Here is a 21310-nt window from a genome sequence, read left to right on the forward strand (position 1 = left end):
ATTTGATCCCCAGGCAACTCTCAACTAAGGATCTTGAACTAGACAAGCAGATTATAACAGAATACTTATTAGCTCTTTGGGCAACTAGCCAGTACTTGTTCTCCACTCTTTGGAGGTCCCATAACTATTTCACCAGAAGATCTGGATTTCTACTTCAAGTTTTGCACATATATGCTCTGTACTTTAGAAATGACATGGTCTAACCTCGACTGAATTGAAACAGATTATTTGAGAAAAGAAAGCTATCTCTTCATTCATTTTTTAAAATTTTTTTCTCGTTCTGACATGATCAACTACTAGCTAGTGGCAAATATAGTCGTTGTCCAAGTTTTAGAGTTTTCCGTTAGTTTACGCTAAACTCTTTGCTTTGACCAAAAATCTGGTAATCATTCCCTTCTGCTTTGTCACCAACAACTAATATTGTACACATTTTTAAGATTTTAAAATCTACAAAATGTTTCTTTTGCTGAAGCCAACTCATCAAACTTGGGTGTCTACTTCAACATTTAACGTAGGTAAACTGTCAGGCCATTTGAACTCACCCACTGGATCATCACTTGTATACCAAGCTCCTTCAGCAATTTCATTAAAAAGTTGGTCCCAGCCCCAACTTGAATAACCTAAGAAAAACCAACAATCACTAGTTGACAAATTCCCAACCTTCAGGCCTTCGATTTCTCTAAGAGTCGCCAAATGATTGAGAAAGTACACACTTGGGAATATCTCCTTGTATCCAACTTCGTTGGGGGGAGCTGACTTTCGCGACAAGCTGACCAGAGGCATTTCAGGTGCCACTAGTGGACCACCAAATGATAATTGGGCCTGTTTTACTAGATCAAATCCTGTTTCTAACCCTTGCAAAGAATCCCAGTTGATGTGCTTGTTGATGATCAGACCAAGAAATCCTGTCAGTTGATCTGCCTGAACGATGAGAATCTTGGATTGCTCAAATGGGGATGCATTCAGAAGTTTGTCGGTGGAAATAAGGATAGTGCCACTGTGTAGTTCAACAGATGGATGAGATCCCACAGATTGGCTGAGTTCAATATTTCTCGCTGGTATCCTGTTATTCAGCAAGACTTCATGGGATTCACTGTTTTCCATCAGGCCTATGTTGTGAATCGAGGATAAGTCTAACGATGGAACCTGATTCGTGCCTAGTTCCTGACCTTGTGTCCATATAAAACCTACAGAAACGAGCAAATAAGCTGTCAGGGAATAAAGAATCCAGTCTAATCAACATCGTAACCAAGTGATCTCAATGAAAACCTACAACAGGGACATTTTATTCCATGCTTACAAAAAATAAAATAATAGAACTTGGTCGAAATTAAAAAAGAAGAGAGGATTCAAATAGTTTACCAGTGTACCTTTGTCTCTGCTGAGATGATGAGAATTGCTTCCATGATCAGCTACAAACTGTATTATATCAGCTACTGAAGCATCTCCTTGATAAGAAACAGCGGTCTTTCTCAGAGCTGGGAATAGTATCAGGGCTGGATAGAGCTCCCTCTACACAAGTCAGGAACAGAGTTTAGTTAAAAGTAGTAATTATCGACGTAAAAAACATAGCTCTGTAATAGTCAAGCAGCTCACTAGTTTCCTGCAAATTCAAACAGCCATTTGATAAGCTCCAACTCTAGATATACAAAATGGTCACAGTACTAAGAAGCAGAATGCATTAGAACATGTGACATATCAAAAGAAAAGATAATCAAGTAGGCAGGCGTCTTTGGAAGAGTTACCTGACCCATCGGTTTTAAGAGCGAGCTACAGTCATTCAATGTGCAATCCATCAAGTAAACCAATGGAAGCTCATATGTTGCAACCTCTTCCCTGTTTTCTGCCATAATTATAACCATTAAAAATAGATACAGAAGGTTCATACTACTTCGCTTGTTTAGTTTATAAGAGAAATTTTTGGTAATTTCCATTCACTAAGTCGATACATACACAGGCTGACTTATTCTCGAAGTGACGAGACTAACTAAATCACATCATATCACCAATGATAACACCCAAGATACAAACCTGATCATCTCAACTGCTTCACATTTGACAACCCTATCACGGACTAACTAAATAGCTTTTCAGTGGTTTCCAAATTCAGGTTGAAAACATATATTGTGGATGGTTGTGATACTTTCAGTGGGTTTCCAAATTCCGGTTGAAAATAGATATTGTGGATGTTTGTGATGTTGAGACAAATGCAAATAAGGCTAAAACATAAACAACAGATATGGAAAAACCAAAATATATTGGGGAGTTATATACCATCGATAATAGACCCATGGTTACTAGTCTCACTCTTCAACATCTTCATATAGTTTTCGAAGGCACGGGATACCTCACGAACCACAAGTTCCATTCTTTGGCAAAATGCACACCAACTGTTGCTAAACAACACCAACACATCCTTCTTCCAAGCAAGGCTAACATTGTCGGTGTCAGTGTGATTAAAACCTAAAACCATCTCAAAGAACTTATTTGCCGTGACTCGGGGTATTGAATCTGCTTCGTGGAAATCCAGATTTATGAATGGAGGTCGGGCGGCTTCCCTCGAAGCTTTAAGAACAGATTCTGAACGTTGATACGGAGGAAGAGTTCTGTTAAGAAACCCATCAAGAAAATAAACTAAAGAAGAATAGCTGAAACTGGCTTCTTCAGGGTATACATAATGTTGCTGAGAAACGGGATCAAGTATAACCAATGACGGAACTTTTGTTTCACCAGTAAGGGATCTAGGTAACTGGCAATCACCATCAGAAAAGTAAAACAAGCCTGTAAAGGGGATGATTTGATGTTTTTTCATATCATCTACCTGTGATGAACTTTGTCCCTCCTCTATCATATCCTCTGTGACACCAGGAGTGTCAGAGACAACCCCCTGCTTTGGTAAAAGAGGACTTAAATCCGTATTCTTCAGAATGATTTTTTTTTCATAGGTATGAGTACTAACTTCACTTTCAGTAACTCCGGGCTTGTTTTTAAGATCCTCTGCGGATCTAATTGCATCAGTTACTGAGCTACCATCATCCAGGTTAAGACTAATTTCAGAAATAGCTTCAGTAGGAGGTTCGTGGGACTCCTCTGACTGATTATTCTCTATCTGGGATGGCAACATATTTGCTACATCAACATTCAAATCCTCAGATAGAAGCTGAAAACCTACTTTTTCTGCAAGCAAGCTTAAGTTTGCTTCCTTCTCTTGCTGAAGCAGGTACTTCAAAATTTTCTGGATAGACTTGCTTTGCTCACCTACAGAGATATCATCTAGCGTAGCAGTTCCTCCCTCATTTATAATCATAACAGAAACTTTCTTCTTCAGATTGTCGACTTGAGTTACTAGTGATGATATCGTTGCTGAATGGTCAGACGGGTTTGAAGTACCCATACCCTTCTTCCCTTGAGAAGCTAGGGCTGAGAATTTATGAGTAGCACTGTTGTTTACTGCTAACTTTCTAAACACATCAAGAGCTTCTTTGCTCTTTCGTCTAGTCTCTGGCGATTCAGACGATCTATCTATGGAAAGAATAATTGATGGTTTGTTGGCAGGTAAACCAGGATCAGTATCGTGCCCCTCACCTTCCAGCTACATAGACAGAGAAGTCATCGGTGTTAAGCCAAGCACAAATGCTGAGAAAACTTTTCAGAAACACACAATATGTGTTGCAAATTGAAAAAGAAATAAAAGTAAAACTTCTAAAGCTTCAATATGAGTCAACTACAAACAGTGAATGACTAGAACAAGAAATCCCACCTCAGTTACGAATGATTGATGCATTTGCAGCTCATTTTTTACGTCATCTTCATCCTTAAGTATCTTTGAACAATTTGGACATCCAGCATAGTTGAGCATTACGAGCCATGAGCGAGGATCTTCAACACCCAGTGATGATAGTAAAGATCTTTCTGAAATTAGAGCAAACCTTTGCTTCTCGGGAGGCAGAAAAAACTCCCTAGCAGCTGTTTTCAACTGTGAGAAGAACAACCCATACCGCTGAAACTCTTCAAGTGTACAGGATACCCCCAGATCCAGTCGTGTATTCACAGCCTCTGATGGTGCAGTTTTGTTTGTAAATGACAGATCCCCCAACCAAGGAGTTCCACTAAGCCCACTTTCCATCCCACAAGTTAGCTTTTCATTTCCCATTCCCTGTTTTTAAGTCAACATGAACTGTTAATCAGATTCCAACAGCTTGAATCTTCTAATCTCAATTTCACATTAATTCAAATTTATATACTAACATCAAACTTCTCACTTTTCTTCCAGCTTGACGAAAGTGTTCGATTCGTTTTTCCATCAACATTTTCTCCAAAAAAGATATCTGAGGTAAGAAATCGGAGTCAATATCTTAAATGTTAACAGTTCCATCTCATGTTAAACTCTCTGGTTTGAAGAAACAGTATACAAAAGCATTGAAATACAAATAATTGAAAGTTTCAGCATATGAAGAATTGTATCTAATGTGTTTCTGAAGTAGAATTTTGAGAGTAACTAAAGACAAATTCAAGTAAAACGCGAAACAATATTCAGCACAGTTAAATGAGCAACTGAGTCACATGAAAAAGAATAACTGTATATCTTCATAAAGAATATCATTTACTGTATTACACCAATCTAATGAATATAAAACTCGTGATTTCTTTGCTTATCCTGCTGAAAGCACACATGTATGGATGTGACCAGAAACCAAAGAATAATAGCTCGAGTTAAAGCAAAACCAGAAAAGCCCAAAGGGAGTAGTTTCATTTAGCTCGTAGAATGAATTCGGGTAACAACAGGGAGCGAACAGATATGCCTGCAGGTTCTCCTTTAAGGTCTAACAAAGGGCAGAGATTTGTTGCAGGTGGGACCCACTAGCATCCCTCGCACCTGTGTGTGTAACAGCTTCTGCCCATTGTTCGGCCTCTGGGGATTTCTAGCTTACAAGTGCAGTCCTAACCAAAAGAAAGTTAATTGAGTGGTAGGAGACTAAGAGAATGCCCACCAAAGGGTAACTCCAGCTCCAATGGGGTGATGAGGAGTGTTTTCTCTCCATGTTAAAGGTTCGGAGAGGCGAGACAGTATGGTTTGCTAAAATACTACCTGAACTGAAAAGAGTTACAGCTCAAGCTGCCTTACTAAATTAACTGCAAAGTTAACTCAATCGCTTGCTGTACTACAGTTGAACTTTGATTATTTTAAGTTTTAGTTTCTTTTAGTTGTATTGCCTCGATATCAATGTAAAAGAACGACTTGATGTTATGCATTTTTTGAAACCGCATGCATGAAAGAATTGCATTGTTCAATGCATCTTAAAATAGTAAGATTGTTGAGAGATGTAAATGTGCTGATGCAGAATCAGTTGTAAGATACTGGAAATACAAAATGATGGATAAACAACATAAAGAGTAATGCTGCAGAAAGGTACCTACCATTGTCTGAAATATCCTGCCCAAAAGCATTTCCACTTCGGTTATGTTTTCCTTTGTTTAACAACATGAGCGTCCATCCACAAAATTCAAAGAGAAACACGGCCTTATCAGTAGACTCGGAAAATGACGTTAGATCCTCGGGAGTACTAAGCAATTCCAGGGGTATATCTTCTTGCTGCAGTGACATAAGATGGGAAACAGAATGTAGTATACTCTGAGCACGAAGTCTTCCCTGATATTTATATGATACTGAATGTTGATAAACGATTATGGATGTCCTCTCAGTAGCACCAAGGGCATCTGCAAGCACTTTCTCAGTATTTCTATACATAACCATTAGCTCTAGTGAACCAAAATTCATTGGCTTACTAGCCACCAAATGAGCTACTTCCTTCATTAGGGCTCGAGACTCACCAGACCCTATCAAATAAAATAGTATCAAATGCAAAGAACAATAAATAACAGCTAATATGTCATTTCAATCTCATCAATCAACTAATATTTGAACAATAAAACGAAATTTCAGACAAATTCAAGTATGGGAACTTGAAAATGCAACTAGGAAGTATATTTTACAGGGAAAGAACAAAATGACTTACAGGGAACTGTTATTAGGAGCAGAATATGAGGATGAAGTCGTATTTGAGATGAGAAATTCATCTTGGTGAGTACTTGCCATTGGAGACTTTGATTTCGTCCAGAATCTTCTAAAAGACCGTATCCGGGAGACGCAAATAGGATTAGGAACAAAGTAATGAGCAGAAATCGCCATGAAAAGTGAAGATCAGGTGTGGAATTAGGGTTTCTCTTCAAATACAACATTGATCTATCGGTTATTAATTTTCGTGGGGGAAAGCAAATCCCAAACTCTCTCAGTTAGAACTTGGAAAGAGTTGCTACAGAATTGGAGCCACAGTGAGATCCGGCAAACTTTATTGACTACGAGTCTATTTATGGGCTGATGTGGATTATACACTGTACTTAGGAGTGCAAGAACCCTTATTTCGGGTATATTGAAATCTTTCTAGGCATTAGGCATACTGAATAAAGACAAAAAAAGGTTGTGAAATAACAAAATCAGATATCCTCTTAACCCAAAAAAAAAATTAATGGCAAATCTACCATTTATGTATTAATGTTAGTAATCTGGATTAGTGACTAAATATTTTGTTTAGTGATTAAGATAATTTTCAGAATTATAAAGCAGGGCTGAGTTGGGGGCCATGGAAATTAATTGGGGACCATGACACATTTTATGCCCACACCCAAAAATATATGGGGTTTCCAAAAATGAGGGTGAAATACCTATTTTATCCTTCTCTAATAACTAAACCTAAAATCCTAATACTAATCGAGTGAGGCCCCCATTCTCTTTTCAAAACAAAACTCTTCTTCTTCTCCTCCCCTCCCCTCTCTCTGCACCTCCATCTTCTCCATTAACGATTCGGAGGAGAATTTTTTTTTTCCACCGATTCTTCGCGTAATCGTCGATTAATTTTAATCAACGATTAACGATTAACTTCTTCTACAAACATGGCTCGTACAAAGCACACCGCTAGAAAGGCAAATCAAATACCTAATCTGGTAAATGCAGTTAATGCAGCGAAGGAGCATCAGAGACTGAGCAAAAAATCAAATCAGTCGGTGAAGGAAATGGCTCCAATCAAAAGGTATGTTCATTAAAAAACCCAACTGTAACTTGGGTTTGTGTTTAATTTGATGTTCTACTGAAAAATTAGGGTTTGAATCAGAAAAATAGGATTCTCAGAAATTGAGTCGTTAATCACTAGGTTTTATTTCTTAACGATTTTGCGGATGCATGTAAATTTCATCAAAAATCGTTAACCATTAAGGTGGCGGAGAAAACGATCCTTGCTGTAATTTTCTTTAGAGGTTAGAATCGTTAACAATTTTTTTTTCTTAACGATTTTTGATCTGCATGTTAAGTTAATAAAAAATCGTGAACCATTAGTAATATGTGAAAACGACTCTAGTTAGGTTGTGTGCTAGTTTCTATAGACGACCATTTTTATTCATCAACGACTCTATGATATGCCTAAACACATCTCTGTCCCAAATAATGAAAGGGTCGTTTATTTTAGAAAAAAAATCTGACGACCCTATGGTATGCCTAAACACATCTCTGTCCCAAATAATGAAATGGTCGTTTATTTAAAAAAAAATCTGACGATCCTTTGATATGCCTAAACAGATCTCTGTACCAAATAATGAAAAGGTCGTTTATTTTTAAAAAAATAACCACACACATCTTCTCTTTTGCCTTAGGGATGAGCCATTCCTTGATGTCATCCTTGGTTTCCCATGTCTACATTGAGCAAACAATTAAATTAGACAACCATGAGATCACTAATAAAATTATTTGAATATATAAATATATCGACTCGGTAAAGGTAAACGTATCAAATCAGTCATATAGTGTTGGGAGGTATCCGGACCCAATGTAGATACAGGTTTTGGATGAGAGCATTGTCGAACTACCAACTAAAAAACAAAACACAAAACCATTAAATTAGAGGGTCGTCAAGATATTATACGCAGATCAACGACACCACATAAATTCGTCAACAAATCTTTTGCAGATTAACGACTTTGATTCATCTTACGTTAGAGTCGTCAATCTGCTAAAATGACAATTGCCGACACTTTAACAAAGGTTGACGACTCTCCGTATACACTAACAACTCCTGATAAATATATATACACCATTCTGCTCGGTTTTCTTCTACAGTCGTACGGTTATATATGTCCAACCTGACGACGAAATATACTGAGTCTAAGAGTCGTTTAGTTGTAAACGAATTTTAGTAACGAATCATGATAGTATTTGCATTTATTGGAGAATTTAACTCAACCAAATGTGGTTGAGGCAGTTGGGTCGCTCAATTTTATAAATAGAGACCCATATCTCACCTCTTCCTTATCAAAACCCTAATTATCAACCTTCTCTTCTCCTTCTCAAAACAAGAGCAAGCACCATGACTACTCCCTACATTTCCGAAGAGAATTGCGCCATTGCGAGAGCTTGGTTGACAGTCACAAACCACTTTGAAAGTCTAGACAAAGACATTGATGAAACATCGGATGCTTGGTGGAACCGCGTATTCATCGTTTTTGTGGCATTGGACGGAAATCGCAACTCAAGGTCTTTGAAAAAAGTCAAGGAACGCTTCAAGGAGATAAAATTCGAGTGTGATGTTTTGAAAAGAGAATTAACGGCCGTAAGGGAAGCCTTTCCGGATATGCTGAGTGTTATAAGAGTAAGTATTTAAGTATAACTTATCCAAAGCTTTGATCCATACTAACTAAGTATGTTTACGTTTGCGTTTTCAGATGAAGAAGGCGTATGCATACTACGAGCTGCTTCGTGGGAAAAAGTTTGAGTTAGACGATTGCTACTTTATCTTGAATGGGACCATGTATAATTACAGGCTATGATTGAGTGCAGAGTGTATCGTTATCATGTATTGTATTTAACCCTATGAAAGATGTATGACTTTTACAATTCACTGCAATGTTTCTATGAAATCAGAAATTATTAAAAAAAAAGAAAAAAAGTTTGAGTCGTCAATATAGAGATGTATAAAAAAACGACTCTCATTTAATATGAAAGGGTCGTCCGTATATAGTAATGTTTAACTGACGACCTTTAGAGTGATAGCTACAGAGAGTAAAAGGTTTTTTATTCGTCTGGTTCTAAATATATAGAGTTAACGACTCTATATGACCTAAAAGATGGAGTCGTCATCTTTTAGGAACCTCATTGACGATTTTTCATAACTGAACAATGGAGTCGTTTATTTTGGTGCCAATTCATTAACGACTCTAAAGGGTCGTTAGTTAATTATGCTCACGACCTAACGACCCTCACACTGAGCTGTTGCATAGTGACCATGAATCTACCACTTGGAGCACCATTCATGCGATTTGAAGAGTATAGGAAGTTTACCTGATTGTTTAGAGCTTGGGGTTCCTCATTTTGAGTATTGGTTCCTTCATTTTGAGCAATGGGATCTTCATTTGCACCATTGTTCATAGCTTCCTCTATCAACATCTCCTCATCAAACATCCAATCCGTATGATTAGTTGAGACAATCTTGCCATCAACGCAATCAATTTTTTTGTTTGAAGCTTCACCAACATCATTTCCTCCACTAGAATCACTCATTTCAAATAACCCTAAGTTTTCCCTCAAAACTCAACTTCTTCTTCTCCACAACACAAAAACACAATTTTTCTTTTATCAAATTTTTGTCCCTAAATCTGATTTTAATCTACCCAAATTAATTAACAACTAATCAACACTCAATTAACACTAATAATCCAAAGGTAGTTTAGCCATTTCTAAAAAAATGGGATAAGGGATAACTCTCAATTATTATTTCATGACCTTTTTTGTCCTATAGCTAGGGGTCCCCAATTATTATTTCAGGGCCCCCAATTCAGCCCTGTTATAAAGGTTGTTTAGATGAAAAAATTTGGGGGGGGGGGGGAATCAAAGTTTTGGTTAAGAAGGAGAGAAAGAGAAAGTGAGAAAATTTTAACTCTTGATTCAATGGAGAATGGGGAGGGTCATAATTCATATCAAAAACCTAGGAAAATACATATCAACTACTACAATGATTCCCAAATGGCTGATTTCTTAGATTATGAGAATGATTTTACACAAACTCAAACTCAAGCTCAAACTCAAACAAAAACTCAAGATGATGATTTTTATGAGCCAAATCCAGATGATGAGTACATATATGAGGAACCCAATGCTTATAATACACAGGTACACTTCTATCTTATGCTCAATCTCACTTCTATAGATCTAAATTATCAAAAGTTTGGATTTTTGCTTCATGGTTCTGCGAACCAGGTTGAGGTTCGGCTCACATCGATGAGCCGAATCAACCAAATGATGAACTTTTCGGCTCACTGAATCTGTTACAGCATGCGCCGAACCTATAATTTTCAATTCCAACCCTTTTGCTATACACTAGTTCGGCTTATATTAAAGTTTCATAGTAAGCCGAACAACATCCTGAATAGCACGGAATAAAAATAATTACTGGTTCGTCTTATATATTCAAAATAGTATGACCCGAACATGAATTTGTTAATTTTTGGATTAAAATATTATTATTTGTTCGGCATATATTGAGAATATCGTATAAGCCGAAACCTCTAAATGTTCAAGGTTCGGCACATAATATGATTATCGTATGAGACGAACATGAATTTGTTAATTTTTGGGTTAAAATATTGTTCGTGGTTCGGCACATATTGAGAATATCGTATAAGACGAAACCTGTAAATGTTCATGGTTCGACACATAATACTATTATCGAATGAGCCGAACATTGCTATTATATTCCTTTTCTAGTATTTAACCTTATGATATTCTTTTTAGATTGTACCCATGGAAAATCAACCTGATCCAGTAGACATAATTCACGAGGATACCAAGGATCACTTCCAAAATGATTTGGTATGTAAGAACTTTTTGTTTACCTTAATGTTGTGGGAATATTCCAAAGTTTTTCTTACAAAGTATTTGTTTTGGAATGAACGTAGAGATGGAAAACTAAACCCGAAGTACTTGATTGGGTTGAGGAACACGCGATGAAGGTAAATTGTGTACTAGTTAAAGGACAACAAAGCCAAGGGGATCGGTTTGAAATGATTTGTGAGCGTAGTGGAACCGGCGGTAGAAAGTTTAAAAAGGGTACCGTATATGTTGGGAAGACCGGGAGAAATAATAGGACGAAGACGAAGAAAAGAAACTGCCATTTCAATATCGTTTTCAACCTCAAGAATAAGTCCTTAAACAAAGAAGATCAGTATTGGATAATGAATAAAGATATGGATTGTCGTAATAACCACCCACGTCCCAAAGACCTTCATGGACATGCGAAATTAGCGCGACTCAAACCCGACGAGATGCTAGAAGTGGATAAAATGACACGAGCACGTTTGCCACCGTCTAGGATTCTTAGCAAATTGAAGGCGGACAACAAGAATAACAAGTCGACTATGCAAACTATCTACAATGCAAGACAAAAGATTAGAAGACTCAATTTACAAGGTAGGATGGTGATGCAACAAGTAATGTGGTTAGGGGTGAAGAATAACTATGCTTGCCAAAAGAAGTTGGATGACTTCGGTCAAGTCACACACCTTTTCCTTGCCCACCCGGAATGCGTCTAATTGGCTCTGTGATTCCCACAAGTTATTATATTGGAGTGCACGTACAAGACTAATAAATATGAGATGTCATTGATGAACATTGTGGGGCATACTTCGACAAAGGCACTGTTCACCGTGGCTTTTTGTTTCTTGAAAAACGAGAAGAAAGAGAGTTATGTTTAGGGGAAGGTGCTCTTCCTAAAGTGTTCGTTTCCGATCAAGATTCATCGTTAATGTATGTTATTAAGAAGGTATTTCCGGATGCATTAAATTTTCTTTGTACGTTTCACATATGGTGCAATGTGAGGAAAAATTGTCAATCGAAAATTCAACCACTTAAGTTGAAAGAATTAGAGAATATTGTTAAACTACCGTTGGAGACACGAGTAAAGAAAAAGAAGGAATTCTTGAAAGCATATGAACATAATGAGATGTTGTGGGCTTCTTTCCAAGGCGAATGGGAAGCTTTGGTATGGTCAATCACCGAGGATGTCTATGAAATATTTTTTAAAATGCTTATTGAGTATTGGAAGACCGACTACCCCGGTGTCATTACTTACTTGGTAAAAGATGTGTTGGAACCTAATAAAGAAAGGTTCGTGGGTTCTTTCACAAATCGGCACAAACACTTCGACAACCAAGCCACATGTATGGTAGAGTCGGCTTATTATCGGTTGAAGAAGAACCTTTTTGGATGTATTGACACTTTTGTCACGGTTTTTGATGCAATTGATGAATATTTCAAAAGTGATGTTGTGAGAATTAAATCCGCGTTCGAGCATAACCTTATGTTTAGACAAAATCATTATGGTAGTAAATGGCTACGAGAATTAACTTATAGAGTCTCCCATCTATGCATCGACTTGTTGATGCAAGAAGTGGATTTGATTAAGACATTAGGCGCCAACTTGGAGGAAGAGTGTGTTTGTAAAATGAAGACATCTATGGGACTTCCATGCCGCCACGACCTACTTCGTTACAAGGATGGTATCATACCATTTGAGGATATTGATCATTTTTGGAAACAATTAAGCTTCGATCCTCTCCCAACCGAAGAAGAAGAGGATGATCTAGAGATATGGGACACGACAAATGGGAAAAAATTGGCGGAGATGTATAGGAATATGTTCCGAGCTCAAAAGAAAATCCTATGGGACAACATGATGCGGGTCATGTATCCTTTCACCCAAGAAAATATTTTGGAACCGGAGAAGAGTGAACCGAAAGGTAGGAAGAGTAAGAAAATGAATAATTTTCAAACTAGATAAGCCAACAAGGAACTATTGGCTAATAAAAGGGATCCATCCAGCGTTGACTACCATGATGCAAGGTATGAAAAGGAAAAGAAGGAAATTGAGAAGTTGATGAAGGAGGAAAAAGTCAAAGTTCCAAGAAAACGTGGTCGTCCTAGTATTCAAAAAGCCGAAACAAGTAACAAAGAGGTGAATAATAATGATTTTCCGTCATAAGCAAAGGATAGTAAAGAGGATGTCAATGGGAAGATGTATCCTTTACAAACTAAGATAAAGGAGAAAATGACCGTATATGAAATTGGTAGGATGAGAGGACCCAAAAGAGATAAGTTCGGTAAGTATTTGAGGCCTATCAACTTTATATACGATAACTACTTGGAAGATCTATCGCCAATAATTCATGAGCATATTATAGAAATGGACGACGTGCTAGGTGATGGAAATTGTGGATATTACGTCACGGCGGAACAACTTGGTCCTTTTAAGAAAGGGAATAAACCGGTGCCCCCTGAAAATGAAGTGAACTATATTTGACAACGATTGTTACAAACCCTACGTAAAAACAAATAATTCTATAAGACAATGATGAGAACAGGTCCAAGAGGAGATGCAGGGGTAGCAGCGGAGTACATTGCATTCGAACGTCGTTTGCATGGGGACTTTATCATTACCGAAGAACATTGGATGTCAATGCCCATTTGTGGGTTTTTAATAGTGGAGACCTTCGATTGCGTCGTACATTGTTTCGCATGGACGGGTAATAGCTTTACTTACACGCCTCCAACAAAACCTTGCCATGATGGTGTAAAGGATAGAAGACTTGTTATTGGATTTGTTCAAAATTGTCATTTTATCGGCCTCAAACTTAGACCCGGTTGCCCATTACCACCCTTGATGACTACAGCCTTTTGGCCTACATTTGAAAATAATTATGCGATGGATTGGTTTGCAAATTATGCGACGGAAATGTATCTTTAGATATCTTTGAATGTGCAGTCCCCGAGTGGACAAGTAATTATGTTTTCAAGTGATGAGAATGAAGATGATAAGCAAGAGGTCAGTGAAGATGATAAGAATGAGGTTAGTGAAGAGGATGAGAAAGAGGTCAGTGAAGAGGATGAGATTCGTTTAGGATCTCCACAAAAATGTTTCATGGATTTATCCGCGTATTTTGTGTCTTTTGATTTTCGTGTATGATGAGGATGATATTTTGACTAGAATTGCAGTTACATGTACCCATCAAAACGAAATACTTGAATGATTAACTTTTTGGTTATGGAACGTGTCGTTTTCTGAAAACTGGAACCATGAACACAGGAGATGGTTTGGCTTGTACCATTAGTTCAAGGAAAGCCGAACCCGACTGAGTGATGAAAATCCAGACTTTTTCTGTCAGGTTCAACTTGTAGTATTATTTTGATGAAAGCCGAACCTGACAAAAAAAACAGAGTTACTCTACTAGGTTCGGCTTGTGGTATATTTTTGAAGAAAGCCGAACAATGGATTTCAACATTCGGCGCATAACTGAAATTACAGGATAAGTCGAACCTTGCATGATTCATGAACACAAAAAATTATTATATCATTCCAAATAGACTTTTCAAATTCATAAAAAATGTGGATTACACACCCGTTACATAATAGCCTTACAATAAATTTCTAGTCGAATTCTTCTAATATCCAAAACGGGTAATGAGAAACCTTCTAAGAATGTAGTAGTGATCTTTGTATTCGAAATTCTTTCCTTTCCATCTTCGCCATTCCTCTAGAGCTCGATCTTCAATCTCAGAGTTTGTTTCACCCTTGAGACGATATAGACTCACAATCCGAACTAAAGATATAAAGTCTTTGACCATTTTTTTAATAGTTTCAATTCGGCAAAACAAGGCCGCACTATCCCGGTTATGAGGATTACCCCTTTCGGTGCTGAAGGCTTCATGAATTTTAACCAAGTAGTACATACTCATCAAACCTTCACCCGTCGTTCTTCACCCTTCTTTGGATAGTATGCTACGTAATTAGTGCAAAGAGACAAATCTTCTTCTAAAGTAAACTCATGAGTTGAAAGTTCCATTTTTCTTAGTATATGCTCTGAATATTATGAAAAACCATGTATGTATATATATAATACAGGTTACAACGGCTATATATTTCAAAAAAGAGTCGTTCATAGATTTTTGTGCAAAAAAAGACAATGTTCGGCTCATAAGAAGGTTAGACAATAAGCCGAATCTGTTTAAGTAACGACTAGAATTTCAAATTATGAAACTTCTTACAGGTTCGGCTTATATGAGTTTGCAGATCTAAGCCGAACCATACACTGATTTACATAATAGTTCAATCTTAAATTATCTCTAACGAATCTCGGCGATTAGTATCCATGGGATGATATTGATTGACCCATCTTAATATTCTGATGTAATCTCGCATAGTATAACGGATCAATAGTTTAAAAAAATAATAAAAAAACTAGTCGTTGAACTCAAATTATACTATCGAAATTACAGGTTCGGCGCAAAACGAATACTATCGAATAAGCCGAACCTAAAGGACAAATGATTCGGCGTGTAACTAACATTACAGGATAAGCCGAACCAGAGTTTTTCAGATTCGGCGCATAACTCAAATTACAGGATAAGCCGAACTTCATAAATTCCAGGTAATAAGTAACTAATTAACTGGTACGCTATTGATTAAAACATGAAATTCAAGGTATCCATAACACAATCCCAGCACCATTAAAAACAAAGTTCAGCACCTAAAAGCCAAGGTGTTTGCAACACCATAAAAGTGTACTTAAAACTTAAGAAAACATTAAAAGGAACTTGGAAACATAAAAAGGGAACTTAACCACGACCCCTCTTCTTAGTTCCACGACCACCTCTTTTTCCACCTTGGTCTTCATCTTCCGACGCATCATTACTGGGTTGGCCGGTAGCACCACCTCCACTTGTACCTCACCAACTTTTCGAGACCTATTAGTGGTAGGCCTTTGTGCGGGTTCCTCGGGTCCTTGTCCTTTGTTGATGATTGCATCGCACTTGTTGTAGAGGTATTTTTGTTCTTCCACGGTCATTGGTGTTTTTCTACCAAGTATGGCCTTCATTTTTTTCAACATCTTCCTACCCACGACAACCTATTTTTTCATTTGTCAACAACTTATAACCGTGAGGTTGAATACATTTTTACCATAACTAATATATGAAAATAGTATAAAGTGAAGTCATTCTTACCATTATCTTGAAAGCGTTGACTACATCTTCGGAAGTAGACTTGTTGGTGATCTTGATTGCCTTCGCCTTCCCCTTATCAGCTACCTTTTGACTTTTCTTATTGATAATGAAGGGATGAGAAATTTGGTTATACCAATCCATATAGCTTGGATCCTCTTTACATGGATCATCAAGTAAAGGTGTTAACTTGGACGCATCTAATGTGTGATCGTCTAAGTTATTCCAAAACTCAAGGGTGGGATCAGGATCATACTTTGGTCCCCAAGACGAAGTGGTGCTTTTAGTTCCAGTACCACTCTTTGGTAACAACCTGAATTTCTCATCAAACAAAGGAACCATTTGGACGCATCCTAATTGACGGAGTACTCTCCGAGGATCGTATATAACATAACCACCGGGATAAAACAATAGCCCATGATACATACCTACCGGCATATCCTCATATTCAACAACTTCATCTTCTTCATATTCCTTCTCATATGGTTGAAAAACGACATCATCAACACCCATTAGATCCAACGTCTCTCTCAAACTTGCCACCAACTCTTTTTTCTTCCTTTTCTTTGAGTCCTCGTACGCGTACCGTGCTGCAGTTGGCTCTGTATCAACCCATTCGACATCCTTCTCAAATGTTTTGGCCAAGTTCAAAATTGGGAAATGGTCATATACCCACACCTACATCCAAAGAACCAAATTCAAAAATCAAAGGAATTGAAGTGATAGAAACAAAAACATCAAAGTAAGAATAAGGTTTGCAAACTCATAACACTGTTCGGCTTATATGGAGCAAGTATAATAAGCCGAACCAAATAAGTAACAAGTTCGGCTTACACGATTTTATAGTTATAAGCCGAACCATACTCTGAAATCCCAAAAGTTACTTGGAGCAGAGTGAAGTTCCCTCCGATGCTTATACTTGTCAACCTAGACGCGGTGGAAAGTTGGTCCAGCAGGTAAGCGAGCGTAGCCGTTCCCCAAGCATACTTGTTACAAGTTTCAAGATTCTTTACCAATTGGAGATAATTAGCATTTACCTTGTTTCTGGTAAGGTCGGGAAAGATATCTCTACCAAGAGTATAAAGCAAATAGGCAGTTCCGGTTTGCTTCACTTTGACGGGATCCATTACCAACAAACCTTCCTTTACTATATCCTTTGTGTTCTCAAATTCCTTTTTCAAGTTAGTGAGCTTGATCTTCTTATTCTTCTTATTTCTGCCATTGAGAGTGAATACTTCATTGACATCTTTAACGGACCGACAGAACTCCAACTCCGTTTTGTATGCATCCCAACCAAGAAATTCCTCGTACAACTTGTAGAGCTCATCCTAAATCATGTCATAAAAATCAGCATCCACACTTATACCCCTTGATTTAAGGCCTATAATCTTATTCGCATCATCAGGAGTGACTGCCATCTCTCCAAAAAGGTAATTGAAATGTGTAAGTTTCTGAAAAAAATCTCTCAGTAAAGGCAGATGCCGCCACACTATCATATTCCTGATGTCCATAATTAATGGCAGGCCATAAAGCACTGGGTTGTACGTAAGCAATCACCTCAGGAACCTCATCAAGATCCCATTCCGCTGCCCTCTGAGTCTCAATACTCGGACTGCACGTTTGTGATCAGGAGTCTCATAAATTCTCTTCGCCCAAGATTCGGCATAACCAATCAACACATTTCCTCCATCTTCCGGAAGACCATGAGGCAAACCATCTGATCGAGGTGGAATTACGTCATCTTCATCATGAATGTGTAAACCAGTGATCCGTTGTTCTGAAACGTTCTTCTCTTTCTCGGGTTCTGCCACCTTCTTACATTTCTTGTCTTTCTTGGGTTTTCCTTGGGGTTGTGTTTCTTTATGAACTTCTTGATTATCATCTCCAGCTATTCCTTCTACTTCTTCATCTTCAGCTATTCCTTCTTCTTGTCTTTCAACTCTTACTTGTTCTTCTTCTTCTTCTAAAATGCCTCATCTACCTCCCGCTCCCAATTTTTTCTTACCTCCTCCTCGAGGATCGAGAGTTTTAGAAGTAGAAGGTGTTACCTCCATCTTCTTTCTCTTTTTAGATGCATTGGTCCTGACACAAGTATGAAAGTTATAAGACTACTTCGAACAACAAAGGGATACAAACTATACAAAATATGGATTTGAAATACCAAAAACTTGTCAACAAATAAGAAGGCTCGGCTTACCCGAAATAACACATATGAGCCGAACCATGTCTTAGAATTTTCAATAGCTTACACAGAGAGTGGTTCGGCTCATACCACAAACTATTTATAAGCCGGTCTCATTTATTCGGCTCACAACCATATGAATTAAAACATTTATTCCGCGCAAAACTAGTACTACCATATGAGCCGATCCTATACACATGCAAAACTTATGAAATTGAAACAACATTCATTCGGCGCAAAACTAGTACTATCATATGAGACGATCCTATACACATGCAAAACTTATGAAATTGAAACAACATTTATTCGGCGCAAAACTAGTACTACCATACAAGCCGATCCTATACACATGCAAAATTTATGAAATTTCCACAACACAAATTCGGCGCAAATCTAATGCCATCGAATAAGCCGATCCTAAATACAAGGCTCTATGTCACTAGGTTCGGCGCAAAACTGATATGCATTTTAAGCCGAATCGTTCATATGCAGTTTCAGGGTTGAGTTTGAAGAACATTTCGACGTAAATCTAAACTTGATTTTACGCCGAACCCAACCCTATAACCGCCGCACAAACCATGTTTTTGACGAATTAAACCAATCATACCAACAAAAAACATCAAATACGAGATGGGTTTGTAGAACTAACCTTCTTATTCTCATTTCAGAAGTTGGTTCTTCTTCAATCTCTTCTTCCGGTTGGATTTGCGGTTGATTTTCAGTTTCTTCTTCACTCTCTAAATCTTCTTTTTCTTCTTCAACAGGTTGTTCAATTGATCGATTAGAACGAGATACTTGCTTACGAAGACCCATTATATAGATGAGTTTAATTGTTGATTAACTTTCCACGAATCGACGATCAAATTTCGGCGATGATGCGATGAAAAAAAATGGAGAAGATGAACGGGTTCGGCTGCTGTGGAGAGGAAGAAGAAGGTGAATGAAACTGATTTTAGGTTTATTGATTACAGGTTTTTGTATTAGGGTTAGGGATAGATTAGTAATTTAAAAGATTTAAGGGCATATAGGTAATTGAACTACCCATAGGGTACCCCTTATAAGGTCACCCAAGTTAGGACTTTTGCTTTGTATGCCTAGAAAGATTTAGGTATGCCCAAAATCTGGGTTCATTTTTAATGTGGAAACATTTGAGGAACCCAAATTTGGTTCATCTCTTTTATAAACCCGTCATTAAGATACCATATATATAGCCCAAAATGTATCATCCAACCGTTACAAGTAATAGTTTAGATTAGATATATACTTTCACTTTTTGAGATAGACTAATTTAACCTTAATTAGTTATTATAGTATTTAGTAATTTGTGGAATAAAAATTTATTAACAAATCTAATAAAATAGAAATCACTGTCTTTCACGTCCCTTTGATGCCGTTATTTGAATCCCTTAACTGTAGCAAGAAAACGTTGTTAACTTTATACCTCCCTTGTTTGTAGCAAGAATAAGAAAACGTTTCCACGTTTAACACTCTTTCTCAAACTTTTTTCTGTATCATTCTCCAATCTCCATTGCATTTACGATTAAGAACAACAACTTCGTGTATAACTAAAGTGGAAGATAACCACTATTCTCTCTACCTACTCCATGCAACCATTCACTGATTCTACTATGGTGTTTAACATCATTAATCCTTTTTTAATTTTTATTTTTTTTTGTTCTTGTTATGAAGTTTTAAAGTGATTATTTGTGGCGTGAATACATAATCTTTTTGTTTTCTTTTCTTTTTCTACATACAAGAAGTAGTGAATCAGTTTGGCAGTGTAATCGTGTAATACGTAGCTTTCTTTTTTCCTCCATTTTTAGGGTTTACGTTATCGCATGCGAGTTGGATTGTTTCCCCCTTTTGCTATCATTTTTCTTTTCTTATCATAGATAACCTTCCCTCTACTTCCAAAATATTTCGACTGCATCCATTTTTCTTTCTTTTTACCGTTTATCTGTTGCACTTATTCTTTGGTTCTTGGAAATGTTTCTCCCCTATTCTCTATCAAAAAAAAAAAAAAAAACAGCTATGGCAAGTGAATATCAGGCAAAGGATAGATTCATTTTTTTCATCAAATGTGAAAACTAGAATTATCATTTGCTAGTTCCCTAGACAGTGATAATCCAAAATGACGCAGCTCATGATAAATACGATTTTCACCATATGTGAAAACTAAAATTTTCCATATAGTGATAATTCAAATTGTCGCATCTGGTGATAATTCAAATTGTCGCATCCAGTGATAAATGAAATTTTCAGCGGAATGTGAAAACTAAAATTTTCCTAGTAACATTATCATTTGCTAATTACGTAGATGGTGATAATCCAAAATGTCGCAACCAGTGATAAACGCAACTTGCGTTTAACCAGAATGTGAAAACTAAAGTTTTCCATGTAACTCGACCATACACAGAGGATAGATTCATATTTCACCGTAATGTGAAAATTAGAATTTTCATTTATGCTGGTTCCGTAAATAGTGATAATTCCAAATATCGCAGCCCATGATAAATGCAATTTTCAGTGGAATGTGATAACTAGAATTTTCCTTGATAATTTAATGGATGATGATCCTAACACTTAAACTCAATCATACATTTATATCAAATCATACACAAAGCATCATAACACAGAAACAGAATAGGCATGCTTAATTATTTGATTTTTTAGTTCTAACTACCACTTCAGCAACATCGGTGACGATTTCATGTTTCTATTCATTCATAAGACAATTGTTCATACATAGATGGAGAAAATGATGATGAATTTCTTTTGGAGAAAAAACGGTGACAATTAATGGAAGCTCCGGGATATAAGAAGATAAGAAAAAGAAGTCTTGGGTGAAAGGGAAAGACTGTTAGGATTTTCCCGTTTTTATGGTAGTTTATATGGAAATAAATTATCTATTTAATAACGGAGTATTTTTGGGGAAGTTGTTGTCAGATGAGTATTTTTAGGGAGTTTTTTCATATCGTTTTTTTTTTTTAATTAAAAAATTAATCTTTTTTAAAGAATTAATTCTTATAAAAGGT

At 37.0% G+C, this 21310-nt stretch overlaps 1 protein-coding gene across 3 annotated transcripts; it reads right to left on the reverse strand.

The window, feature by feature from the left end:
• Positions 1 to 366: 366 nt before the first annotated feature.
• LOC113303316 lies at positions 367 to 6322 on the reverse strand. 3 transcript variants are annotated; one of them, XM_026552345.1, is made up of 8 exons: positions 6018 to 6322; positions 5419 to 5837; positions 4249 to 4328; positions 3761 to 4156; positions 2275 to 3592; positions 1746 to 1843; positions 1371 to 1512; positions 367 to 1187 (listed from the first exon to the last, which is right to left on the reverse strand). In XM_026552345.1, the coding sequence occupies exons 1-8, from the start codon at positions 6188 to 6190 to the stop codon at positions 481 to 483; spliced, it is 3333 nt and encodes a 1110-aa protein (XP_026408130.1). In that variant the 5' UTR covers positions 6191 to 6322; the 3' UTR covers positions 367 to 480. The 3 variants fall into 3 exon arrangements, with proteins under 3 accessions (XP_026408130.1, XP_026408132.1, XP_026408133.1); XM_026552348.1 differs by having other exon boundaries at positions 1014 to 1187; positions 1363 to 1512; positions 5419 to 5838; XM_026552347.1 differs by lacking the exon at positions 6018 to 6322 and having other exon boundaries at positions 4263 to 4328; positions 5419 to 5584.
• Positions 6323 to 21310: the final 14988 nt, after the last annotated feature.

The sequence above is a fragment of the Papaver somniferum genome, chromosome 8 (genome assembly GCF_003573695.1).
Source record: "Papaver somniferum cultivar HN1 chromosome 8, ASM357369v1, whole genome shotgun sequence".
Taxonomy (NCBI): Eukaryota; Viridiplantae; Streptophyta; class Magnoliopsida; order Ranunculales; family Papaveraceae; genus Papaver; species Papaver somniferum.